The 27,984-nt window shown below is 36.7% G+C and overlaps 2 protein-coding genes and 1 long non-coding RNA gene across 3 annotated transcripts; 1 reads left to right on the top strand and 2 right to left on the bottom strand.

The window, feature by feature from the left end:
* Window positions 1-1,414: 1,414 nt before the first annotated feature.
* On the bottom strand, window positions 1,415-5,182 carry LOC130424480 (kynurenine--oxoglutarate transaminase 3). Its single transcript, XM_056750162.1, has 13 exons — window positions 4,999-5,182; window positions 4,865-4,929; window positions 4,642-4,786; window positions 4,368-4,517; window positions 4,154-4,240; window positions 3,946-4,071; window positions 3,751-3,871; window positions 3,588-3,664; window positions 2,979-3,068; window positions 2,699-2,885; window positions 2,413-2,486; window positions 2,208-2,294; window positions 1,415-2,063 (listed from the first exon to the last, which is right to left on the bottom strand). Exons 1-13 carry the CDS (start codon window positions 5,083-5,085, stop codon window positions 2,001-2,003), a joined length of 1,359 nt encoding a protein of 452 aa, XP_056606140.1. The 5' UTR covers window positions 5,086-5,182; the 3' UTR covers window positions 1,415-2,000.
* A 6,451-nt stretch (window positions 5,183-11,633) lies between these two features.
* Window positions 11,634-27,960, top strand: lrrc8c (leucine rich repeat containing 8 VRAC subunit C). Its single transcript, XM_056751074.1, has 3 exons — window positions 11,634-12,057; window positions 17,246-17,387; window positions 23,566-27,960. The coding sequence occupies exons 2-3, from the start codon at window positions 17,250-17,252 to the stop codon at window positions 25,804-25,806; spliced, it is 2,379 nt and encodes a 792-aa protein (XP_056607052.1). The 5' UTR covers window positions 11,634-12,057; window positions 17,246-17,249; the 3' UTR covers window positions 25,807-27,960.
* LOC130425041 (uncharacterized) lies at window positions 21,070-23,540 on the bottom strand. Its single transcript, XR_008907023.1, has 3 exons — window positions 22,012-23,540; window positions 21,730-21,816; window positions 21,070-21,600 (listed from the first exon to the last, which is right to left on the bottom strand). It is a non-coding gene; the product is annotated as an uncharacterized LOC130425041 (long non-coding RNA).
* Window positions 27,961-27,984: the final 24 nt, after the last annotated feature.

The raw sequence follows: 27,984 nt of genomic DNA on the forward strand, positions 1-27,984 counted from the left end.
GTAACAAGGATTTCCCATAGAAAGAAAAGTAGGTTTTGCCTGCTGTGATCTTTAATAACTCCTCCCCTGTGTGTAAGATTAGGGTAATGTGTTTAAACTGCTTCCACAGCACAGTATCGTAAACATCTATTCTGACTTGAGAGACTGTTCTTAAAGTGAATGTTTTTTTACACTTAAACATTTTTTTTACATTCTAATCTTTTAATGTGCATTGAATCTATACATTTTTTCTGCACCCTGAGAATCTAACACACTTTTCACTGCTAAAACATTGCACTGTTGTTAAGTGAATGGGGGCTGTGCTGGTCTGTTACCAACATTTTTCAAAATATCTCCTTTTGTGTTTTGCAGAAGAAAGTTATACAGGTTTGAAATGACAAGAGTAAATGATGACAGAATGTTCATTTAAGGGTAAACTATTCCTTTTAACAACACCTTTATAGTGGCTTCACACGGTTTTTATTTTTCACTGTAGATAGCACACAGATTCCCATGTAGTTATTCCCAAAGACATAAAATCAGATCTTACTCCCTGACCTGCCAGTTAATAAGCGGACAGTATCTTGGGAAATTGTCATTGAAATTGTAAGCTACATGGTCTCTTGGGGAAAGTCAGGACATGGGACAGATTTACCGACAGGAAAAGGAAAGGGAAGCTGGGAAATAGGTTAGAGAGGAGATGCTTCGCCCTTCTGTATTGGTGCTGTGGAGAATCTATCCTTTATCTGCAGGCAGGAAGTGAAGAAATACATTGGAGCGAATTAGGGTGTCACTGATGGAGTTAACTTATCCAGCAATACTACCGAGTTGTTTACTATCTGTTTGCATTATTGGGTTTCAAGCTGCCTGTCTGTGTTGGGGCAATGCTTTCTTAATCAACAACCATGCCCAACCATTTTAATTACTGCAATTACTTCACATTTAAATATATTGTCTAATATTTTAAAGACAAATTTTCGACTGCGAGGGAGCCTCATGATGTCAAAATGATTAAAAAAAATATACAGATTTAGTATTCTGAAATATATATTTCTAGTTATGATACGCTCTAAAATATTTACTGGGTAGGAACTGTAAGGAAGGGCACAAATATTCAAATGTTTACAATGTTGGCCTTGAAGTAATTAAATAGGTTAGAATCCATCGACTTAGCCCTTGTTTGGCTAAATAATGCCACCTTGAGGTTGACCAATAGTATTGCCTGATGAGGGAATCGGTCATATAATTTTAAACGTTTATGGATAAAAAAATACACTGGTGTTTTTCAACCATGTTTTTTGGTGAAAAATGTCAATTTGAGACTGGTATCATTTAGATGAGCACCATGGCTTAAAACAGCAGAAACTTATAAAACCAAAAGATCTGTATGCTTGAGACGGCTACAGACAATTTTCCGATTTTAGAATTTACTATGTTTAGGTAAATTGATCATCTTTGTTTTATTCAGTGTTCTAACAATATTTCTATACATTTTTTGCAGGAAATGAAAACTGGAGAAACAGGTCAAAATAACAGAAAAGGTGCTCTGTATTTTTACTGTGAAATTATAATTTGGAAAGGTTTATTATTTTTTCCTGCAGCTGGATATTGAGGGATGCTTCAGTAATGATGCTAAAACCGAAAATGCTTGATGGTACAACCATTAAAGAGGCTGTTTCCATCACTTAGCAAATGATAAACGCTACAGGTATTTTACACTTAATGTTTCGTTCCGGCTGCACACTGCAACTGTTTCGTTCTGCTTTAAGTAATTAATGCACAGAAGGTGTTAGACACTGTACGCCAGAAATTGTGATGTTACTACTTAAAAAGGATTTTATCTTAAGCAAAACAAACAAAAAATATGGTATTACCAGTGAAGACAATGGACTTCTGCAAAGATCACTGCAAAAGGATGTATGAACACAAAATTCAAGCAAAAAAATCCAAAGTAAAAATCTGATGTTGTATACAGAACTAAGGCAGAAAGAACCTGCATGTGCATACTTCTAACTACATGATCAGGCGTGCAGTGTCTTCCAGTTCTTTAAAATGGCATCTGCTGCATCCAAGGTGCTCTCTTGCTGTAGTGAGTAAAAAATGAAAACAATATTAAGGCCTTTCAAAAATATTAACGCATTGGTTTAGTTTGTGAAAATAATCTCCAATACATTAAGCAATGAAAGTCAGCTAAAATATCTTTATTGATCAAAAGCTACAGCTCTTACCTTGATAAAGCACAAGCGAATGTATTTCTCAAACTGCTTTATTGAAGCTTCTCCCACAAAGGCTGTTACAGGAATTGCTGCAAGTTTCTACATACAAAAAAACATTTAAAATCTTTGCAAATGTGACTTTAGAGCTAATTTAATTATTCATGCAAAGTTTATTTTTAGAATGATTTCTTGCAACAAAAGTATGTCTTCACATTACCTTTTCTTTAATCATCCATTTGACAAACTTGTAGTCATATGCTTCATCTTCTTCCATATGTGACAGGTCCTGATCTAGTATATTTTACAGGAAAAACAGACGTTTCAGCAGCAGAAATATCCTGTATTGCGAACTTCTGCAAAATAACCTGTAAACTTTCTTTGAACCACACTCAGATTTAACTGAACAATAGGAGCAGAAATATCTTTCTTGATATTTATTTGTTAGATATTTTAAAATGTGATATTTTAGATGTAATTTTTGCATTATCACAGAAGCCACTTACTGAGTGCTGTGACATCCACTATCATGAAGTAACCTCCTTCAGGAACCACTGGAGTCATGCCTGCCTGTCTTAACATAGCTGCCATGCGGTCTCTTTTCCCTTCCAGTTCTGATGCTAGAGATGAAAAGTAGCAGTCGGGCTGACCCATCAGCTCAAAGTCCCGAAGAAGACCCTGACCAACAGCCTCCTAATGTGCAATATAGTATGCCAAAATATATCATAAGCATATGATCTATACAGTATACAGTACAGTACAATTATGCAACGAGACAACACTTGCCTGTAATGGGGTTGGACACGTATAGATAGTGTTTTGCATAACGGTCTGTAGATGTTTGATCAAGTGTTCAGGCCCGATAGACCAACCAAGCTGAAAAAAGTGACAGTGATCGTGTCCCAGTTAATAAATGGAGCGGTCCTCTTAGTTTTTCTTGGCTATAATGGATTGGTAGGGTTTAGTTTAGCAAAGGAACAGTTTCCCAAAAATTTTATGTCATTATATTTTTTCCTAGAACACAAAATTTGGTAAGATTCTTCATAAAGCTCTTGTGTATACAATGACAGTTAGCCTATAGCTTTCAAGCTGAAAAAGAACACCTTCAAAGAACCATAAAAGTGGTTTATATGGCACCCATGCTTAATCTTCTAAAGTCAAAAGATATCTTTGTTTTGTTTTTTAGCCTGAAATGAATTCAAAATTCATAATTTTAATTGAGTGGTACATTATCTGTCAATTTCAGTCAGTTCTATTGTACTCTTCAGAATACCTCTGACATAGCACACAAATGCTACTTTTTTGTTACATTTCTCCTTTAGAGAGCTTATTTTTCATTTAACTCTTTCCATAATGTAATGTTACAGATCTAAAACGACTTTGAATGTTACATACCTTCCAACCAGTCACGCTGAATGTTTTCCCCGCACTGCCAATAGTTATGGTTCTGTCCCACATTCCAGGGAGGGTTGCTGTTCATAGACAATACAAAAGAATTATAACTGTAGGGCTCATAGCTTCTTACACAAAGATGCACCACTGAAAAAACATCACATACCTATCTTTACATGCTCATGGCCTTTATATACGAGCCATTCATACACTTCATCACTGAAGCACAGGGTGTCATGTTTGATACAGAGATCAGCAATGGCTTGCAACTCACTCTTAGTGAAAACCTATGAAGGCCAATACATAACTTTAGAATGTCAAAAAGACGGTGTAAAACTAAATACAATTTGCGTCATCTTACTTTTCCAACAGGGTTATTTGGAGTGTTGGTGATGATGGCCTTGGTCTTAGAGTTGAATTTACTGGCAAGTTCTTCCTGGTCCAGAACCCAGTCTCTGCTGGTTATACTGGATGTTGCAGTTGGTTTCTACAGAACAAGTCAATTAAGTGATATGGTGTATTTTGCAATTATGATAATAAATATCATGTGATAAAGAAACCTAACCTACCAATCGCAAAGGTATGAAAACTGGTTTAGCACCTGCCATTTTTACCATGGGGGCATAGCAATCAAAAAATGGTTCTATAATAATAACCTGTGTGGAGAAAGGAAGGAAATTGTGCAGTCTGTCAAGTCAAGACCTAGAACAGTCATACAGCACTTTGAGTTGTATCACAGTATACATATTGTACAACTGCACTGATTTTCTAATTTGTTGTTACCTCATCTCCCTCCTCAACCAGAGCCTGCATGGTGCTGAATAAAGACCCATATCCACCCACTGTTACCAGGATCTCTTTAAACGGGTCGAGCTGACGGTCATACACCTTTCCATACACCTTTGACAAGGCTTTAACTAGTGTTGGGTGGCCCTGCAGGGATATTGACATTTTTTAATATTAAAAGTACAGGATGATCATAAAGATCTTAGAAGCACATTGTTGGTTGGTGGACATAAAGAAATGAAATATACTATTAAGTGTAAATATGACCTACAAAGCCACGAGTGTACTGATTCAGCCTGTCTACCATGGCAGCCTGAGCGAGACCCTCTTTCACGTAGGAGGGGGGAGGAATATCTGGGAAGCCCTGACCAAGATTAACAATGGAAGGATCTGCTGCAACTGATGTGAAGGCCACCCTAAATGACACAAGAGACAATGTTAACATTATTTCAATCAAGAGAACATGGATATTACTAGATCTTTTCCATTCTTACCATACATTCTTGTCCAGACCTTCTATTCTTTTCGCGTTCTTATGTTTCATGGATGCCATCTTATACTTAAATGTGAAAGAACAATATTAGGGCAGTGACAAAAAGAAACCCAGTCCCATAAAACAAGCACTCACTTGGCAGGAGGAGAAAGTTCTGAATATACTTCGTTGCAATATGAGAGGAGCAGATCGGAAGATGCCAAACAGATACGTTGGATTCATGCCTTTCAAAATGAAAATCAGAATTCAATAAACATGTATTACATATCCATGGTTCACTTTAATACAGTGTTGTGAAATAAAAAAAACTCGCTCCCGTTCATTGGTTGCAGTACAGTAAATGTATTTAGGTTTTCAGAGTAGCAGATTCAGCGTGACGCATTCGCCCACGCTTCGCCCAATCAGCGGTGCGGTTCAAAGAGCCGGTTGCTATTCTGTTCCAACAGAAAATTCACAAAGCCTACTTTCAACTTGTTTCTAAATTAAAAAGAAGCCTGATCCCGTTAATGGTAAGCATAATGGGAATCATAATCATTGTTTCCTCACAAGTTCTTCCTTTGGTATTTTAAATAGGACATAGTTTCACAACGTAGAACACAGGTTCTAGACATGATGCACACTCATCACGAAAAAGCGACAGTGTTTGGGGGAGGAGAGTGAAGTTCTTGCGGCAGTCCCAGCAAATTGTAGGCGGGACCATTTCTAGTGACGTAGATACACAGTGGTTAGAGACTCGGACTAGGTCATGTCTCCTTTGCGTGATTCAGAGTCGACTCCATTTTTTACAAGCCAATCACTTTGTTATTCAATCACCTTCGGACTTAAAACTTGGCAGACTGCTTACTTTCAAACACGGCAACATAACAAACTGCATGAAATGTAATTTTCAGAATCTAATGTTATTTACTCTTTAACTTTTTCTTTAACTAATTTGCTAAGCTGGGATAACCTGTTTAAGAATATGTTTAGCTTGTCTTCACCACTAAAACAGTTTGTAAATATAGAACAACTGCTCAGAGATCTACAAGGGGTGGGGAAAGAGGGGACTGTATTATTCCTTTAAAAAGAAGTAAGTTCAGTCAGTCTGTATTTTCAGTCAAAGCCGCATGGGAATGGAACTCCATCCCATCAACAATTAGACGATTACATACTTTTGACTCTTTCCAGTCTCATCTTAAAAAATGGTAATTGACAACTCAGCACTGTCAACATTAGTATTGTACTCTTGACAATATACTTCCTTGTACTACCTGCTCTTGGCCATCTTGCTCTCTCCTGTTGCCATCTTTCTCTCTCTCTTTTTTTTCCATGTACATTTTAAAAATGGCATGCACCCAAAAATACACATTTTAAAAAAAGTATACAGACAAATGCAAATGAACAAAATGTGCCTTCCTTTACCAAAGCATGATCATTTCTTTATAGAGCACAGTATTTTACACACGTTTTGGATTGTCTTTAATACGTCTCTCTGAAAAGAAAACTACCCCCCAAAAAAAGACAGGGCATGAGGTCTACGTTCACTCTAAGTGAAATTTATAATTTGTTGAGTCGTTACACATTAATCTCTTAATCAAAAAGTTACCTCTCATACACACAACTTGTCTAATTCCAGCACCTTAAATATCCATATTTAGCAAAATCATTGTTATTCTCAACTAAACTTTATTTTTATAGCCCTTTTTACAATTTTAATTGTAATATGAATCCACATATTGACTATAAACAAATCAATTAAAGTTATACCTGTAAAAACAAGAAAAAGGTGAAATCACAGAAGACAGACAAACCCACATACAAACGCTCCACACATACAAGATGCACACGTACTAACACACATAGACATAGACATGGAAGCGCAGAATCGGACACGCATGCACACACATATAAGCACGTACACAGACACACACAAACAGACAAGCACGCGCACACACACAAGACACGCATGCACAGTCAAAGCACACATTTAGGATAAAGGAGAGAGCAACACAGGTCAAATATTAAACAGACTATAAATTCCAATGTGCAATATTAATTATGTAACATTTTAAAATTCTTATTCTGAAGCAGCTAGGCAAATAGTGCAAAACAAAAGCTAGATTGGTCAGATTGATATCTATCGTAAGCCAAATATTGCAGCCAATCTTTACTAGGCTGTATGAAAAAAAATGCTGTCCCTCTTACAGATAATATCATGACTGATCAAATTTTTGCCATCAAATAAAAGACATAGAGTACTATATAGAATGAATAGACTCCATATTTATTTTGTTGATCAGTCGGTAAAATCAATAAATCAGAAATAGTGATCCAATTAGAACTTGTGATTCTGAAAAAATTGGAATTGTAGGGGGATGGATATGTATGTCGCCATTATTTGTTTTTATGTTTGTGATGTTTAGTTTTGTGTGATGTGGATGTGTTTAAATGATTTGGACTAATTTGGAAGAAATGTCAACAATAAAGTGCAATTGAATGGGACTGACAATAGTTTTTAACCTAGAAGAAGGGCTTATTTTCTAACCTTTCATGGTAAAAATGGCGCATCAGATTATAAATATCAGAACCTTGAAATAAGCTTTGCAGCCAAGAAATAGAATGGTGATTCTATTTTTAGGCAGTCTATATTTTAATGTTTATTGCAGCCAATCTCATCCAAAGACTGTATTTCTAAGTGGGCCTATAGCTAATCTTTCACCCGTCCTATTTTATACAATGTTCGTTTTATACATTAAATGGTTACAGTTATGAATGTGGTAGAAATGCAGTTCGCAAGCAGAAAGTGCCCAAAGCAATACAATCCTGTATATGTATATATATACATTTGTAAAATGAACGAAGATCAAAATGGAGATAATACCTACTAATATCCACCAGGGGGAACATTTTAAACGTGTCCCATGGTAAAGCATTGATAAATTTGGTTAGAAAATTAATTTATTAAGCTGTTCACATAATCATATAAAAATAAAAACATTTCAAGGAAAAATTTGCTTAATGGAAGCAATTCAGCACTTACTTTTCTTCTTTCCATAAAATGTCTCTGGGAAGTTCCCAAATCTTTAAATTTGGTCATGAATGTTGTCTTAAGAGAACAAAGAGAGTTAATTTAGAATAGGAGGTGGGAGACATTCAAGTTTACAAATCTGAACTGGGTTTATGGTATCACTTTGTGGAACCGTTTGGAGCACTTTTATTTTTAAGAGAGAGATTTAATGTTGAGGATAGGAGGTACAGTGATACTGCTGATGTTGAGAACAACATTGCTTCCAGCTTTCTGGATCATTAGTCTCCATTGTTGTGTGAGATTGTGCAGTAGTGTCCATGAGATCAGTGAAAAAACAGCTGAACTTGAGCCTAAGAAAACTATACACAAAGCAGTTTTAAATTCACTGCTGTACATTCAAAAACACTTTTGAGGACAATAATATAAAGAACTCACCTTAGTGTAACCCTGTCACTGAACACTGCCACAGTTTTACCTTCATTTTTAGTTTTAACTTAGTCAATATTATCCCTCTTGCAATCAACCCAATTTTCTGGATATTAACTGAAATATGTTTTTAAGCATTCCGTAAAGAACTTCATAATCCTGAAGACCTGTGCAGACCAGTTAGCAGGGATATTCACCACCAGTTTTAATATCTTGATACTACAATCCATCGTCCCTATGCCTGAAATCTTCCATAATTATTCTGGTTCCCCAATTGCTATCAACTAGTCGCCTTAACCCCCATCATCACTAAATGTTTTTAGAGGCTCGTTCTCTCTCATATTAAACCTGCCATCCCTGCGGATCTTGATAAACATCAATTTCCATACAGAGCAAATAGATGGATAACCCGTTTTCGAAGGATGCCATCTCCACAGCCCTCCACACAGCACTCACTCACCTGCACAGGGGAAACACCTATGTGAGAATGCTATTTTTGGATTTAAGTTTAGACTGTAATACAGTTGATCCCCATAAACTGGCTCAAAAGCTAAACAGTCTGTTAGGCAGCTCTCTGTGAACATGGATACTGGAGTTTCTGAGTAACAGACCCCAGAACATCAGGATGGGAAAGCTCACATCATCCACTGTCATCCTGAACACTATCACTCTACAGGGATGTGTTCTCAGTCCCCTATACTCACTCTTCACCAGTGACTGCTCCCCGACTCCTCCCACAAGGACCATTGTCAAGTTTGCTGATGATACCACCATAGTAGGGCTGAAATCAGACAACAGTGAGAAAGCCTAAAAGGAGGAAATTCAGCATTTCACAGCATTGTGCTCGTACAATCATCTGGACCTAAACATTAGCAAAACCAAGGAAATTATTTTGGACTTCAGAAAATCAAAGCGCACAGAGCAATCTGCCCTCTGGATACATGGAGCTTTAAATTCCTCGGCCTGCACATCTCGGCTGACCTCACCTGGTGCACACACATCTCCCTGCAGGTGTGGAAGGCACAACAAAGACTTTACTTCACCGCCTACCACAAAACCTGCTGCTCAACTTCTATCGGTCTGCAATCGAGAGCCTGATAACTTCCTGCAACACGTTGTGGTACTCCATAAGAAAACAGGAAGTACCAGCGGAGGGTAGTGAGGGCAGCTAAGCATGTGATTGGTATGTCACTGCCCATACTACATGACATCTAAAACACTAGCCGACTTTAGAAGAAGGCCAACTGCATTTCAAAAGACCCTGCTCGCATGGACAACATCTGTTCTCCCCCTTACCTTGTGGGAGAAGATACAGACTGATTAAAGCCCAAACCAACAGACTGAAAAAACTTTTCGCCCCCCAGGCAGTTAGATCCTTAAATACATGATCACTCACACGCTCCAAACCCAAATAAATTGTACAATTAAAAAAACTCCTATAAGAGTGCAATTATATACATTACTCTGTATATAATTCCCTTATAATTACTCTCCCATACATTACTCTGCTGCACTATCACTTTACTTGCACTGTCAACCTCAGAGTATTTATATTTTTGTGCATATTAATGCCTTTGTCTATGCATATGTCTTTGGCTGCTCTTACATTGAACTGTATATATTGTATTTCTATTTATTATAACTTTATGATTGTGTGTTTTATAACTGATTACCTGTCATCCAGAAAAGCTGCTAAACTGTATTTCATTGTTCGTAAACAGTGACAATACAGTTCTATTCTATGCTAGGAGATCTTGATAGGTAGCGGCGTTACTCACAACAAACTGAAAGGACTTTCAGTTTCCGATAGTGAGCATTGTAAATATTAAATCTTGTTCAAAACATAATTTTCACTTGTTTTAAAACATTTTCTCATTTAAAAAATGGAACTTTAAATTCACTTGCACTTCCACAATTTTTATAACTGTTTATTTATGCAAGTAATGTCCGCTTATTTTAGCATAGTCTTAACAGAAAACAGAAAAACATGATAGCCAGTCTAAGCAGAGCATTTGTATGTCAAGGTTCCCAAGAAACACACATATTGTGCATAACATGTGTAGTCTACTTTAAGTACAATGTAAGTTACTGTCAAAAACAAAATGTAAACCTGTTTCAATGGGCCAAGTCACCCAGTAAGTGTGTCCTTATGGGGCTAGAATGGAGTTTAAAATAGGTGAATGCTACAGTACAATTCATCTCTTATATTTAGACCTGTCCACCTGTAAAAAATAAATCACTTAAAATCAACTGTTTGAACATTCTGACCTTCACATGACACTAACCATTGTAACTGTCTATGAATTATAAGACCCAAAGCTTCCATTTAAAAATCTAATTTTACAAAACTTTTCTCTAATTTTGTATAGATTTTCCATTAAATTAATAAAATAAAGATTTACAGAAACCGTAAAATTACAGAAAAAGACAAGAAATGTACAAGAAAAAACAGGGGGATGTAATTTTACAGGGAAAAAACTTTATTTTACAGTTTATTTCTGGTGCCCAAAACTGCCAGAAAGATTTTTTTTGTTTTTGTCAAAAATTATAGAATTACAGAAAAAGAAAACAAATTTACAGAAAAAAAGAAAATGCTTTATTAACAGTGAGGGACAGAGGCAACATCTATAACGCATCAGTACAAAAGTCTGGGTTAGGTAATCTGAGAAAAGAAAAACAGGAAAACATTTAGATAAATTGGATACATTTCCAGCAAAGGCGAAATTGCTAACAAATGGTCTAACGGTTGATGACATTATTTATATGAACTTTGAATATATTGCTATCTTAAGTAATAGTTTACTATAGACTTTAAACCAGTGAGATTTCTAACATAACTCTACTAGACTATAGACAGATTAAACAGAGCTGGAGAAATACCATCTCAATACGAGTGGATTAAGATCGAAGATAAACTCTCTGCCACCCAAAATCAAAGAGCGTTGTCGTTGAACAAAGGAAGAATATCTAAGGAACCCCGATGCAGATGGTTCAGACAGCCAGACAAGCTGTAAACAAATGATCTAGTACACAGGCTATGGAGACAGTGGGCTGACATATTCATTAACGTCTGCTATAGCTGGTGCAGAGGAGGCTAAAATGAGCAGCTTGCATTTATAATACTTTTCTAGTTTATTTGCTTCTGTTTTCTTAAACATTGAAAATATAAATGAAAAGCCCAGTGAGAATAAAATTGAGTTAAAATAACTGTACTGGTATTTATAAACAACAGGTCGTTAAATAGTCAGAAACCTTGTATAAATTATTGGGTGTTAAAAAGTTTACTGCAAATTTAATTTTAATTCCTGTCGATCTATTCATGCACTGCCCTGAAACATCTTGTCCATGTTGTCCTCTGTTTTTTTTTACTTTTAAGCATGTGAAAACTTAAAGAAGTGAATCCCTGGAACTTTACGTGACGCAAAGGAAATGGTTTTATTTAGTTATTATTTTTATCACCAGCTAGCTATTTTGGTGTGGCTGTGCTCTTGAGACTATTCATAACAATGAGGCCCTTATGGGTCACGGACAGATGTTACTCGACACAATAAGCGCAAAATGTAAACGGAAAGTGAGAAAGACGGTTCTGTGCACGCCATTGTCTCTTATTTACTCGTGTTTTGAAGACCCCGCCCAGTCAGGTCAGCCTACAGCTGCAGCTGGAGTAAAGAACTGACTGAGTACCGCAGCCGCAAGGACATGTTAGCACCGTCTCTGATCTTCAGCTGTTTAAGGACAACGCTGCTTTAATCCGTTTACGGGTGAGTCCAAACTGAGTCTGTTAGTCTCATTTACTTCTATTTTACGATCAAACGTTAACAATTTAAAATGTTTGATCCTTATGACGTAGTAGTTGTTTGTGGTAACGTTGGTCGTTGAAAGAGAGATTACGTCTGGGACAGCGTTTAACTTCTCAAAGCCCCTCGGGTAGAAAAACGTGGGACACTTATTGTTCAAACACGCTTAGTGGAGCGAAAGGAATAAAATACTTTGAATGAAAAAAACCTTACTTCGTTCAATCGGACACTGGAGAATAAAGATGACGATATAGATTAAGCATACAGTGAGAAGTTATTTTTATCAGTAAAGTTCTTAAAATATTTTCCGTGACCATTTTTATTGTGCATATACAAGGATTGTTGGTTGAAATCCCATCGATACAGGCCCTCATTGAGAAAATATCTTCAGGTCTAATGGAATTAACATGAACGAAGTTTTTTTATGCCTTGATAAGAAATTGTTGTTTGTTTGCTTTCCGTAATTACCAGTGAAGGAAATGAATTTAGCTCTCATTATGAAACATTACATTCTGTGGTAGTGCTTTTGCTGATATCACTGTGAGCTCTTCATCCTACTGAGTGGATGTGGTTCAGTTTAAGTTATGCACAGTTTTTTCCACGACTTTTGTTGAGTATCCTGTCAGGAAAAGCTGCCCAAGGAGATGGTTCAGATCTCTGCAGAGCTAAGTTTTTTAGGACACTAAATAAAGCAATTCGATTTTACACCAGGTCTGCAGCAATGTGCAAAATGTCTCCCATCCGTCCCTCTGGTTTTTATTTCTTCTATAGAACTCATTTTCCCACAAAGGCATGCCAACACCATCCTGATATAGCTAGTCCAACATTTATCCATAATGAAATGTTACCTCATTCAACATTTCCATTTATGCATAGCAACCAATGTGTGTTGGTCCTGTGAGCATGTTTTATTTGTATTGAAAGTAAAATCATACACATTTCAGTATGAAGAATAAGAGGGGGACAAAAGTTTCAGACACTTGAAGTTTCAGACACTTGAACGGCTGCAGCTGTTCTCAGATGTCCAAATATTTTGCACTTGGTGAAGAAGTCTGCCTGTTGAAGCACGTTGCATATGCAAGGCCTTTTACCCCTAGGTTTCCTTTTTATAATTGTTGTAGTTACGCATGATGTGTAGTGTACAGTACACAAACAATTTGTTCACTTGCATCTGCAAGCTTAGCTGTTTGACTTTGTATTTGAAAAATATTTACAAAAAGTGTAAACTGTGTTGGTGTTTAGGTATGTTTTATCCTGAAAAAAGGATTGTGTTTACTCTAAATGTAAACTCTATTGAACAGATAACATTTGAGCAACACAGCATGGGTATTTATTATCATCTTAGATCTTGTCTGTCTGGTTAATTTGCTTAGCAGTTCATAACTTCATAATGATCAAGCTATACTGCATCACCTTTTATTTGCATTTGTGTAATATTCACCACTTTCTAGCTGCATATTACAAGTTTGGGTTGATGTAGGCTGAACAACAAAACACAGACTTCAGTTTCACTCACCGCGTGCAGTTCATGTCCGGCATCTTTTAGCGCTGGGATGGCTCCATATATCAGTTTCAAACAATCTCCAAATCCTGCATTATATCCACCGTTTATATAATATTCATAACCCAAATTCGGTGAACAAACAAACACCTGAACTTCGTGAACGTATGTTCTCTCGCTCTCTCTCTCTCTCCTGCACACAAGTGAAAGTGACGTCTGCGCATGCTCCTTCTCCTACTTTCCTTGCTGCCGAGGGTGTGCCGCATGCTTTTCTGGGAGAATTGTCCAATATACGAAAATTTGTTTCGAAAGGGTTTTTATGTTAAAAAAAACGTCACAAACTTGTACAATCGCTGGGGGAGTGTATCGAGAACAGAAATATTCATAATACGCCCAGCTCGTTTTTTGACATGTTGACCATGTTAAGCATGAGAAGACAACATGTTTAACATTGTAAAGAAGACAGAATGTATGACACATCGTTGCAGCACCCCTTTAATAAAACAATGCTGTTAGCAATACATGGTTCTGTCGGTGCACTTGAATTGTTCCGTAATAAACCTGCTTACTAGTGGTGGTTAAAGAGCACGTTATGTTATATTTTTAAGTGTCCTAATATTGTATTGGAGTCCCCAACAACAGGTTTAAATGCAGCCAAGGTCAACTGTCATTTTCTTAAAATATGCATTTATCATCACATAATTTCTCAAAGATCTCTCAACGGTTCCTTCCAAGTAGTGTTGGATTCTGAACTATAAATTCAGTTGTTAAAACAGTTTTTATCAATTATGGATCATCTCGAGACAGATTTTTTTCGTCGTTTCATGACTTGGAAAAGGTCATCATGCTTTCATTACCTCTCGCCTTGATTATTGTAACTCATTGTATTTGGGACTCCCTCAGCCATCCATTGCACGTTTACAGTTAGTACAGAATGCTTCTGCAAGGCTGTTGAACAGGGCAAAGAGAACTGATCATATTACACACATCCTGGCCATCATACATTGGCTCCCTGTCTGTTATAGAATTGAATTCAAAATCTTACTGTTCGTTTTTAAAGCTCTCAATGGTCAAGCCCCATTCTATCTTGCAGATCTTCTTACTCCTCTTTCATCCTCCAGATATTTAAGATCTTCTGACAGGGCTTTTTTTGTTGTCCCACGTTCGCATTTAAAAACAAAGAGTGACGGGCTTTCTCAGTTGCTGCCCCCTGTCTTTGAAATCAACTGCCACCCGACATCTGCTTTGCCCCTTCTATTTTAACTTTTAAAACAAGGTTGAAAACATATCTTTATTCTCAGGTTTTTATTTATGTTTTATTGTTTATTGTTTTGCTTGTTTTATGTTTTTAACTCGGTTTCTGTTCAGCACTTTGGCCAGCTCTGCTGAGATAAATGTGCTATATAAATAAATTTCACTTACTTAATTTAAGGCAGAAGTATGGTCAGTCTGTCGGCGTTCGCACGCCGTCCGCATGATGCAATTTTCATCACATCACATGCAACACACAAAATGAGGGATTTTCAATAGAACAAATCCACATGTTTTATTAATCACATTTACAGGTTGTGATTCAGAGATGTTTAGTGGTCCAAATAAAGTCATGCTGACCCAACTTTCCTGGACAAGCAGTTAGCAAATCCCACATTAAACTTGCCAAGATTGGACAGGGCTCTAGACTAACATTTGAGAGGGGTGGCACTGGTGCTACTAAGTCATACAGTTGGTAGCATGCAGTCCCTTAATTTGGTAGCACCAAAGTCATGGGGTGAGTCAAGAAAATATAAACATAAAACAGCTGTTGCTTTTTTAAATGAAACTAGCTGCAGACTGACAGTTAAAGGGGACGCCCCATCCAGTCAACGGATGCCCCTCCAAAGCAGTCTAATTTACATCATTTGAGATGGATCATCATTTCAGGGCGGAAGTGCATCTTCAGATTTTAACTGAAGATTATGAGGGGCACATTTTAAAAAGAAAATTTCCCTTATTGATAAGTTAATTACTATAAACGCTGGAATATTTCATGAAAAAATAAGAATTGTCACTTTTAATATCACTGGGACTTTGTTTATACACCCTGTTGCAAATGTTGTTTCCGGCATTAGCTTCCCACTGCATACAATCCAGGCAACATATTTCGTTATCGTTACTGTTTTGTACCTAAGCCCTGGAAATTCTGCATTGCGAAACATTTGGTTCGCAATTCTGCTCTGTCGGTCCTTCAGCTTCTTCTAGTATTATTGAATGCGACTCTTTCCCGCGCATATTACGTCTATGTGGGGCGAGGGCACTGATAGATAAGCAAATGGCTGCAGGAGGAAGTTTCTGCGCAATACATTTATAATGCACAAAAATATTGATCAGTTTGGCAGTAGCAACCATTAAGAAGTACTGGTTCATTTGGTCGCAGTCTAGAGCTCTGTTGGAGAAATGGTCAGTAAAATGATGTGTAAAAAAACAAAAGGTTTGAATATACTGCTGGGCAATCGTGGGGAAAATATGTTCGTCCTCTGGTTCTTTTCATCATCATCCTTTAAATTTGGAAGTTAAAACAAGTACTTTATTTATTTTACTGCGCAGAACACAGCATCTTCTTGACAGGATGTAAACAACACGCAAACTATAAGAAGTGTTTGTGGGCAGATCAGTGTGTTCGTGGTTCGCGGGCAAGTGGGGATTATGGAGATGTGCTCATTTTTGACATCTGGAAATTGCCCTATAAAGATTAGAAAACGAAACAACTCTTTTGGGTGGTTCAGAGTCGACTCTTTATTTTGGGAGAAAATATCTTTATTTATCGTAGACTTTTTTTATTAACAACTTTGCAAATCGTTAAGATTTAGGGAAAAGCTACATCATACAATGCAATAAAGACCATTTTTGGACATCCAGGTGACGTGCACTTTAAAGTGGTGTACACAAGAATAGTTCTACTCTTCTCTTCTTGATCTGTGCAAGTTTTTTTTAAGATTCAAGACATTTAATTGCGTACAATATCATGCAATTCCATCTACGAAGGGATTATAGCTAGCCTGGAGGACGTTTTTCATTAGAAATCATTACAATGCAAAGGATGCATGCCATGTTATATCAAACTTGTCCATTAGTGATGTGCTGAACTGCTAATGACTTGCATAAAAAAAATCCCTGACCATCTTAATGGGTTTGTGAGTTTTAATAGAAATGTTACTTTCTAAAAGAAATTCAAAGTGATTATCATAAAACTAGAACCTTGAAGTATAGAGATTATATGGTAAATTATAGTTATCAGCTGATAGATAGTAGTGGTTAGGTTAGTGCTTGTGGTTTGAGTCTCACACCATAAATTGCAAATTTAAATATTCAAATGCACACAAATATTCAAATATGCTGTTCCTGTGCAAACAAGCAAATAACTTTTTGAATATTGGTTAATGTTGTTTGGTTACCTCATCAATGCTCTTCAAAATACATTATCTAATGTTGCCCAAAAGAAAGTCATTCAGGAATGACACGAGGGTGTGTTAATGCTTGAATTTTTTATTTAAGAGTGAACTGTTTCTTTTAGAGAGTCATATCTTTTGTCAACATTATCAATATTGTTAAAATATTCATGTTCAAATGTTCTGAATCATTAATTGTACATTATTTCTCATTGTGTCTTCACAGGAACATGATTCCAGTGACAGAATTCCGGCAGTTTACGGAACAACAGCCAGCTTTCAGGGTTTTAAAGCCATGGTGGGATGTGTTTACAGACTACCTGTCTGTGATCATGCTCATGATAGGCGTGTTTGGCTGCACTCTGCAGGTAGCCATTACTTTTCTTTTTTATATTGTGTTGCCATGGCTATGCAGTCATAAAGGAATCACAGTAAAATTAACTGCCAGTCTTTTAATTAAATCATTTTTACTGCTAAAAAGCACAATATTTACAACTACTCCAAACACAGATGTTCTTGATCTTCAGCAAATTATAACTGACTTGACCTCACACCATGGATTTCTACTGCATCTTCTGTGCATGAACAGGGCACTGTTGGGCAGAGCATACTGCATAAAGAAGTGGTAGTTTGCTTACGGAAAACCAGCTAAATTCCAGTCACCCCACACGAAAAGATTACCATTCCCCCCTTAACGATCGGCCCCTCTATAAACACAAAAATGGCTCCTGTAGTCTAGCTACTCTGCCTAATAAACTTGTGGGTGGAGTTTCAAGCAGCACGGTCGTCTTTCAGTTTAAGTTCCTGTAGATGATGCTTGATATTTTTAGTTCCAATAAACAACATTAACAGGAACACACTAAGGGTGGGAAAACCCTCCGTTCTACTACGGGTGTGCATCAAAGTGACCGTTGTTTAATGTATTGCCATTTGTAAATTAAGACTAGATATTCATAATGATCCCTGTTAAGGCAGTAATTATCATTAAAATTAATTATTTTACTGAAACCATTGTATAGTCCCTTGGTTCAATGAAATGAGTAAACATGGTTTTTGCTAAAAGACCACGTTTGACTGAGGGCACTTTGGTCTGGCCCCGTTCTTCATAATGCACATTTTATTAGCCACATGGGGCTGCTGCACCTTAAATCCATTTTACTGCAGAGATGATGATTTTCCATTAGAAGTCTTACTCGGCAATCAGGCTGAGCCACACTTTTCTGCCACACTATAGTGCTACATAGAGCTTCTCTTATGGCTCCCTTTTTCTTAAGTTGATTTTCCTTGGGTTTTCCTTAACTTTTCAGAAAAAGCGTGTGCCTTAAATACAAACACATGGTGTAATTACCAGACAAACTGAAACCATTTTACAGGAAAAGGGGGGAAGGGTCATCTTGAATCTAATACAGACGGCTTCCTATACTGCCCATGTGAATATTGGTGGTATGTTACACGTCACTGGAAATATACTAAACTATATTTGATGTTATAAATGACTTTTTATTTAAATTGGTATCATTTAAATCAACTTTTTTATATACATGTTTTATTTCTTATATACAATCGAATATACAATTTATTTAAGGGATGGTTCACCAAAGATTAAAAGTTTGTCAAAATTTAAATTATTTGTCAAAATAAAACATTAAATTATTATATTTTGTGTTATACAAAACGCATTCAGAGAGTAGAACACAGATTTGTACTGACATGTGGCTGAGTTTAAGGGATACTCCACCGAAGAATGGAAATTCGGTAATTAATGAAATACTTACTATGAAGTCGTACCATAACCTTAGGACCTCTGTTCATCTACAGAACACAAATTAGAACACCAACTTTTTTGGTGAACTTTACCTTTAAGAAGTTGTCCCCTCGGAATTATAAACTTCAAAGTTTTTGCATTCGATATAGCAAAAATAATGACAAACAAGTCTCTTTCATACATGAAGACACCCTTTAATCCCAGTGAAATTAAAAATAACAATTCTTAATTTTTCATGAAATATTGCAAAGTTTATAGTAAATAACTTATCAATGTGGTGGGTCATTTCCTTTTTAAAATTCATGTACCCTCATAATATTAAGTCAAAATATGAAGATGCACTTCCGCCCTGAAATGACGTTCCATCTCAAATGACGTAAATTAGACTGCTTGGGCGAAGCATCCATTAACTCCTCCCCTTTAACTGTCATTCTGTTGCTAGTTTCATTTCAAAATGCAAAACCTGTTTTTTTACAACCAATCAATTCGCTTTAATAAAACGCAAAGCCACACCCACTAATTTTCTCCTTTGAAATTCCTTTTCACTCGGAAAGTGGAAGTTGAAACGATCGCAACTTCTGGTTCACGGGGACTTTAATGTATTCTTAGGCTGCGTCCAAATACCCCCACTTGTGGTCTTTGCCCTTGACCACTTGACTACTTTCATGGCGTTGTGGGTGTAAAGTTCCCAAGTAGGCATGTAGTATTTCTAACCTGTTGGGACACACTAAGCAAGTGCAAATATGTAACTTTAATTATGTGGTGTTTCTAATTATGTGATAAAAAGCAGTTTTACAAAATACACAACTCTGGAGTTTTCATCACTAAAATGTGCATTGTGGAACAATACATTTTACTACAGAATTATATGTAATATCTAACTATACAGTCAAGTCAGATTGATTTTTATAGCACTTTATTTGTATTCTATCAAAGAAGTTGTACCCAATAAAGCAAAAGAAAAAGAAAACACATGTTAGTCAAACATGGAATAAATAAAGATATAACCTTAAAAAGTATTTGTTTAATTTACACTGGAAAGCTTTCCACAACATCTCGTGAGACCGTGGAAAAAAGTCTCATGATATATCCAGAACGCGATGCATGATGGGATACACTTAGCCCTGAAAACTGCTAGGAAGCGGTATTCAAGATCGTGTGGGTAAATGGCACTGCACTTTGGCGTTTTAAGACATTGGACAGATTTCGCTCTTACGTCCTGTCGAGTGCTCTTAAGTGGCCAAGACCGCAAGTGGAGGTATTTGGTTGCAGCCTAAAAGTAAAATTCTCACAAATTGATTTTTTTTTAAATTGTTTTCTAAAGAATCACTTTCTGCTTTGAATGAAAAGGTTCTATTTTGCAAACCATTAATTGAAGCAATACATTTCAAGCAACACAAAATGTTTAGTTTACTATTTGACCTTTAAGGTTAAAAATGGTAAAATTTAAGACATTTTAAGAAATTAAAAACATTTTCCAAAAGTCCCAAAATGTACCCAGAAACGACCACCAAAACTTAATAAATTGTCACAGAATAAGAATAACCTAATTTTGACAAAACTGTCAGATAGAACCTTATAATTCTAAGGTGACTTATCTCTTGTGTGATATAATATCATATATACTTATTTGGTAATTAAATACTTTTCATTAAATAACTGAAATATTGTATGTACATTTTTTTTAATTAACTGTTGGATTTTTTATCAGTTTTTTAATATGTCCCACTGAAATAATCAGTTAAATGATTTTAAAGTTAACAATATATTACGTAATATTGCTGCAAAATATTTTTTTGTCTACATTCCTACATGTGTAAGTATTTAGATATTCCATTTCATAGGGGAAAGCTTTATAAGTCAGTGGTTATAGCATGACATAAGAAAAGCAAAGGTCATGGGTTCGAACCCAGGGGATTGCACATACACTCTAAAAAAAGGCTGGGTTAAAACAACCCAATTTGGGTTAATTTGGTAACCCAACGTTGGGTCAAATATGGACAAACCCAGCGTTGGGTTATTTTAACCCAGCCAGTTGGGTTATATCTTTGACCCAACATGCTGGGTTGTTTTATTTAAATCAACTTTTGCTTAAAAATGACATTGCTGGTTTAAAACAAACCCGAAATGTTTAAAAATAATAATAACAAAATCACAGAGAAATACTCCAGCATCAGTAAGAATCAAAGTTTTATTAAGGATCAAAATGCAAGACAAAAGGAATTCATAAAAACATGCAATATGTTATGCTCAATGAACAATAAAATGGCATATAAAACACTTTGATGAAATGTATGTTTATACATATTTAAGGAAAATTAACTTCAATAAATTACATTAGTTTAGACTTTAACATATACATTTAACAAGGTTATTAAAGTGGCACAAGTAAATATAAATAGTTAGACAACTTAACACTTCAAAAATTCATATACAGTTAACAAAGTGGCATGAGTAAAATGCAGCGTTATGGATGCGACATAAAAACACTATAAAAAGTATTTTACTAAACCCTTGTTGATAGAATCGCATTTATATGATAAAATATCAGTCTATGCACAAGTTTTCTATAAAAAAAGAAATAAACAAGCGTTATGGATGTGAAAAAGGGACACCGTAACTTTGCTCTTCATATAAACTCACAAAACATTTTAAAGAGCGTTAGTTCTTTCGGTTTCAGCACTGCTTAACCTGACATATCCACGGAGCAGTCTTACTAAAGAGGATTCTTTTCCTGGGAGTTTGTAGACAACAGTGTGGCGTGCACTTTTGGAAGTGGATGTCCAGCAGGAGGGTTTCTTTATCAATTTGTTCATCTATAAAGAGAAAAAGAGACAAGAAAAGAGACAAGAGAAGAATGTAAGGAAACTGGGCTACCCAGAGCACAATGGATTATAATAAACATATAAAGAAGTACATTAACATTTTACCTAAATAATGTTTACCTTTAAGCCTGTTATGAAAACATCCACGTTCCAGTTGACTTTCTCTTGAATGGAATGATCCATTACTATTAGCTGTTATTCTGCACGCTGTTAGTGGGGGGAAAAAAGAAGAGTGGAATATAGTACAGAAAGTGAAATACAGTCTTAAAAAATAATATTATAAACGTTAACACAACTCTTAACTAATTCGACACACTCGGGAATAAGTATAAGTCTAAAAAGAGCAACAATTGTTCGTCTCAGATACCCAAAATAAATTATATCTCACGGTTAACCACTAACGTTATAAGAGCGGCTACTCCCGAGGCAATGGCCGAGATAGAGCTGCTCTCCACGGAGCCACGACCGCTGACAGCCTGAAGCTCACACCTCCGACAGCATCTTAACACAATCTCAAAGAGGCGTTATGTTTATATATAAATCACGTATTTGTGTTCTTAACAACTACATTCTCGTCTAAAAGACTATTTAAACTAAGTTCCCTCACCGAACATTAGCGGTATTTAAAATAAAAAAATTGCTGGATGTTTGCTTTTGACACGACGCTCTCTCGTGTCGACCTTAAACTAATATCAAGATGCGTAAGTTACTGAACTAAATGACTCACACGAGTCAGGAATTTCAAAGGGAAATGTTGACCAAAAATGAAGTTTAAATGATTAAAAAGCTGTAAATTAGAACAACGTGGGCATAACGTTACAGACTAGCTATACAAAGCTAACGAAGCTAGATTGTAACGTTACTTTCAAACCTAATGCGAACAGCCGAATTTTGCATACTTTTGCATTTTTTTTGTACAGTAATAGTTTTATACATTAAAAACTCGTAAACATACCTTTTCTTCTCCGAATAACAACTTTTCGAGATGAGGTGGATCAAAATGCCCGCGAAGGTAGAGTTTGTCTGATGCGTCGAGGAGTGGGAGGGGTTTACTCTCTCAACTGTCACTCAATTGGACCCGACTGCTAACCCAGCGTTTGGGTTACTCAAAAAATGACCCAACACTGAGAAAATAACCCAACAAAATGACCCAACAGGCTCAACCCAGCTGTTGGGTTAAACAAATAACCCAGCATTTTTTAGAATGTAGTCAGAAACAAATGTATAATACAATTTAATGGAAGTCGCTTTGGATAAAAGCACTCTTCCAAATGCATAAATGTAAATGTAACTCCTTCATACATCAGTAATAGTAATGAAATGGGCAAGACGCAGTTGGTGGCTAGAATGTGTAGATAAGGTAGTTTTTGATTTTTCTTAACTACACAAACTCTCAAATGACAAAAAATACGGCATGTGTCACAAAGTAAGCCGGAAGATTTCAGTTTTCTTAGTGCAAAAAAAATCTGAGGGGATATTGTGACTAGGTATGACTTATCTACACCGTGATTTCAACAAAGGCTGTAGTTGGCCTGAAAAGTTTGAGATCAAGCTTTAACACAAGGTTGGTGGCTATTGAGCACTCTTTCCTGGTAATGCAGTAGTTCTTAGTGGGTGCTGCAAGGATCTCTCATTTCCTGTCTGAGTCACAACACTGATGTCAGAGCACCAAAATAGTCAGAAGAGATACTCCTCCTCAGATATACTGTTTCAAGCAACATAACAGTGGTGTGCGATGAGACTCGTCTGTGGTGGTTTACATGTGTAATTTGTGTTCATTTATTTGCTCTTTACATTGTGCCTTTGGGGTTTATAATCTTTCAATGTGATTCTTTTGGTAAAAGACATATGGAAATGGATAAGAATATATTCATAAAAGGCATACATGGACATAGCCTTAATATGTCTGGATATTATGGTCTTGATGTTGATATCTGCCTTCTTGTATCCTCTCAGGTAATGCAAGACAAAATCATATGTCTTCCTCAACGGACATTCCAACCAAACGAGACTGAGCTGATGGCCCCACCTGTTTCCATAACTCCTGTTTCCTCAGTGCCTGTCACAGAGCTAAAAGGACTGAAGACCAACTTAGACATTCAGCAGTATAGCTACATTAATCAGATGTGTTACGAAAAAGCATTACATTGGTATGCCAAATACTTTCCTTACCTGGTTCTCATACATACCGTCATTTTCATTGTATGCAGCAATTTTTGGTTCAAATTTCCTGGCTCTAGTTCAAAAATCGAGCACTTTATATCCATCCTGGGCAAGTGTTTTGACTCTCCGTGGACTACAAGAGCTTTGTCAGAAGTATCGGGGGAAAACCCTGAGGAGAAAGACAACAAAAAGAACAGCGCTAGTAGGTCAAACCTCAATATTCCAGCTATTGAGGGCACCCTTGAGAAGAGTCCATCTCTCAGATCCATTCCTGACAAAATTGTGGTCGACAAGCCAGCTCCAAGCGTCCTTGACAAAAAGGAGGGAGAGCAAGCCAAGGCCTTATTTGAAAAGGTCAAAAAATTCCGCTTGCATGTGGAGGAGGGTGATATATTGTATATGATGTATGTCCGTCAGACTGTTGTGAAAGTGTTCAAGTTTATTCTTATAATTGCGTACAACAGTGTGCTGGTGTCAAGGGTTAGGTTTACCGTTAAATGTAATGTGGACCTACAGGACATGACAGGCTACCGGCAGTTCTCATGCAATCACACTATGGCTCACTTGTTTTCGAAGCTCTCCTACTGTTATTTGTGTTTTGTGATTGTTTATGGACTCACGTGCCTTTATACGTCCTACTGGCTATTCTATCGTTCTCTGAAGGAGTACTCTTTTGAATATGTTAGACAAGAGACTGGAATTGATGACATCCCAGATGTAAAGAACGATTTCGCTTTCATGTTACACATGATTGATCAGTATGATCCGTTATACTCCAAAAGGTTTGCTGTGTTTCTCTCCGAGGTTAGTGAAAACAAACTTAAACAGCTCAACCTCAACCATGAGTGGACAGTTGAAAAGCTTAGACAGAAGCTGCAGACAAATAGCAATAACAGGCTTGAGCTTCAGCTCTTTATGTTTCCTGGTCTCCCAGATACCATTTTTGAGGTGGCAGAGCTGCAGTCTTTGAAGCTTGAAATCATTAATAATGTTACCATACCAGCATCCATTGTCCAACTTGAGGATCTCCAGGAGCTTTCCCTCTACCAATGCTCGCTCAAAATCCACAGTGCAGCCATCTCGTTCCTCAAGGAGAACCTGAAGGTTTTGCGAGTGAAGTTTGATGACATGCGCGAACTTCCACAGTGGATGTATGTGTTGCGGAGCTTGGAGGAACTCCATCTGATTGGCTCGTTCAGCTCTGACGTGTCAAAGTACGTAACGCTGGAGTCCCTGAGAGAGCTCAAATCACTCAAAACCCTGACACTCAAGAGCAACTTCACCAAGGTCCCTCAGTCTTTTGTAGATGTAGCCAGCCATCTACAGCGTCTCTGCATTTGCAATGATGGCACCAAGCTGGTGATGCTTAATAACCTGAAAAAGATGGTGCATCTCACAGAACTCGAGTTAGTGCACTGCGACCTGGAACGCATACCACATGCCATTTTCAGCCTGAGTAATTTGCAGATGTTGGATCTGAAGGAGAACAATATACGTTCAATTGAAGAGATTCTTAGCTTCCAGCACCTCCGGAAGCTGACCTGTCTGAAGCTTTGGCACAACAGCATCGCTTTCATACCTGAACACATAAAAAAACTTGGCAGCTTGGAGCGTCTCTACTTAAGCCACAACAAGATTGAGATCCTGCCTTCGCACTTGTTCCTTTGCAACAAACTGCGCTACCTTGATGTCTCCAACAACGACATCCGTTTCATACCACCGGAGATAGGTGTTCTTCAGAGCCTCCAATACTTCTCTGTTACCTGTAACAAAATCGAAAATATTCCAGATGAACTCTTTTTCTGTAAGAAGCTGAAAACTCTCAAGCTTGGCAGGAACATGCTGTCTGTCCTCTCGCCAAAGATTTCCTACCTTGGTGCATTGGCTCAGTTGGACTTAAAGGGTAATCACTTTGAGTGCCTGCCAGCTGAACTGGGCTGTTGTCGTTCCTTAAAGCGGAGTGGACTTCTGGTAGAAGATGTGCTGTTTGAGACTGTGCCCTCTGACATCAGGGAACAAATGGAAGCAGAGTGATGTTCCATTGCTTTGCTTTAATGCCAAATGTTTTAATCTGGCTTCTTTACGAGGCGACACTTCAAGTGCTCTGTCCAGTTGTATGTATCGTGTATCTGTATTGGTGAGTACCTGCAATATTCAAAGCCGGATTTATGCTTGGCCTTTTATGCATAAAATATTTGGGGATGAACACCTTCTAATGCCTTAAATCATATATTATGGAGAATGCCAAGAAAAATCAACAAATTAAATTTTTTTTAGTCTCAAGCCTTTGCACAGCATAAGACGGGGAGTCCTAAAACAGTGGGATGGACTACATTTCCATTGTGTCCATTCACCTCTTAAGACTTACATTTGCTTTCATAATTTCCTATAAAGATTTTGCACTGGAAATGTGAATATTAGAATTTGCACAGGAAACATTCTTCTCTTATTTTTCAAAATGTGGGACTTAAGAGTTTATTGAGGTATGTATTATTGGAAGAGAGTTTATCTTTTGTGCTAGTGTTTTTTCCTGCTTATCCAAGGCCTTTTAACCTTTGGAAAACAGGGCCAGGGTAAACCTTTTGCATGTGTTCTCAGGTAGACTTTATTTTCTGTGCGTAACTTGTTTAACGGTTTGCGAACTGTCAGCTGTAGATCATGGGCAGATAGAGAGAACTACATTATAGAATACATAGAGAGAACTACATTATAGAATACCTCTTTTGAACGTGTTGTACCAGCTTCAATTTTAGTGCAAGTGTTTAAAAAATCAATAAGAGGCTTTTAACCTGCTGTTATTTGCCTAAATAAATAATCAAGATGCAAAGGATACATTTGAGCCAGAAATATCTTTACCTTACCTTTTTAATAGTACACAGATTTTATTCCTCCATTTATACACTTTTTTTACACTCCTCGTTGGAATGCTTGATTCTGATTGGCCAGTCGCGACATTTGCAGATTCGTTATTCCCAGATAACAAATTCTCAAAACTAATAACACACAGTAACCCCGATGCAGCAAATCATTTTGATAGGTTTTGTTGACAAATTAAATATAAACATGTCTTTTGATAACATATATGACATTATATTTACAAATGATTAAACCAAATTGCCTGTTTGTGATGGTTTCTTACCTTAAAACAGAAAGTAAACAGCTTTTCCTCGCATTCGGTAAAAATGAACTAATAAAATATTTCAGATTCACATTTCATGTCCAGTTTTTTTTCTTATGTGGCAAGCTGCCAGATACTAAGCAGGATAATGTACAAACAGCTGGCTGTTATCGCGAAACTTCACGTCGGGTCCTGATCACACTGTCAATTATATTCCCTTTATGTTATCCCTTACATAACTGCTGCTTACACTATTTACTGTATTACATTCATAAGTGTTTGTTAATTTAATATAACCAATCATTGTTCAACGTCATTGTTTATTCTTGATGTAAAAACACATTTTGGAGAGACAAAGTTATGTACGTATATACTATACATAAAGGTCTGACATTCTCGTTTAAGTGCTCTTCCATAATGTGGTTAAGTTAAAACTGTAATATAATGGGCTTTTTGCTGCACTGTGATAAATCAGGTAGACTTTAACATCTGTTTTTCTTTTTACTACTATCAATGATAAATTAGATGTGTGTGTGTGTGTGTGTTTTGTCCTGAGGTTTATGTACACGGCAATTACATTGTCTCTGATCTGAGGTGACTCATCTTATGTACTGGGATCAGTATGTGGCCTTTCTCTTCAGACTGCCAGTCACACTCCTCTGTCATATAAAAGAAGTACCATCGAATCAGTGTTTCACTAATGTATTACCAATGTCTTGGAATTCATACATATTTAGCAGAGTACATTAGATATGAAGATCAGTAGTCTTTATGTGTTTTGCCAGAAGTATGTTAGTAGTATTATACACTCAAATGATTGAGCTTTGGAGTTTTAGTAATTTGGCTTGACAGGAGGCCTTTCTTGGAAGGTTGGTCTTTTTGATTATTAAAGCTCATAGTAGTGTCAATACCGAATTATGGCAGACTTTTTAAAATAGTTTGTTTTTGCATAAAATTAAAGCTGTCTCTAGATAAACCAAGACATGCTGTAGTGTTGTTTTGTATTATTTACAATCAATCAAAGTGTTTTTATTGTGTAAATAGGATGAATAAAATGCATTTTCCCTTTGTCCCTGGTGTTGCATTCAATTAAT

The sequence above is a fragment of the Triplophysa dalaica genome, chromosome 6, assembly GCF_015846415.1.
Source record: "Triplophysa dalaica isolate WHDGS20190420 chromosome 6, ASM1584641v1, whole genome shotgun sequence".
NCBI classification, from domain to species: Eukaryota; Metazoa; Chordata; class Actinopteri; order Cypriniformes; family Nemacheilidae; genus Triplophysa; species Triplophysa dalaica.

Excerpts from the sequence above, each read along its gene's own strand:
- lrrc8c (XM_056751074.1), top strand. The coding sequence starts at position 17,250 with ATGATTCCAGTGACAGAATTCCGGCAGTTTACGGAACAACAGCCAGCT. Across the intron at positions 17,388-23,565 it reads TGTTTGGCTGCACTCTGCAG|GTAATGCAAGACAAAATCAT; the intron begins GTAGCCATTACT and ends GTATCCTCTCAG.
- LOC130424480 (XM_056750162.1), bottom strand. The coding sequence starts at position 5,085 with ATGAATCCAACGTATCTGTTTGGCATCTTCCGATCTGCTCCTCTCATA. Across the intron at positions 4,518-4,641 it reads ATCAGTACACTCGTGGCTTT|GGCCACCCAACACTAGTTAA; the intron begins GTAGGTCATATT and ends ATATCCCTGCAG. Across the intron at positions 3,872-3,945 it reads CAAATAACCCTGTTGGAAAA|GTTTTCACTAAGAGTGAGTT; the intron begins GTAAGATGACGC and ends TGGCCTTCATAG.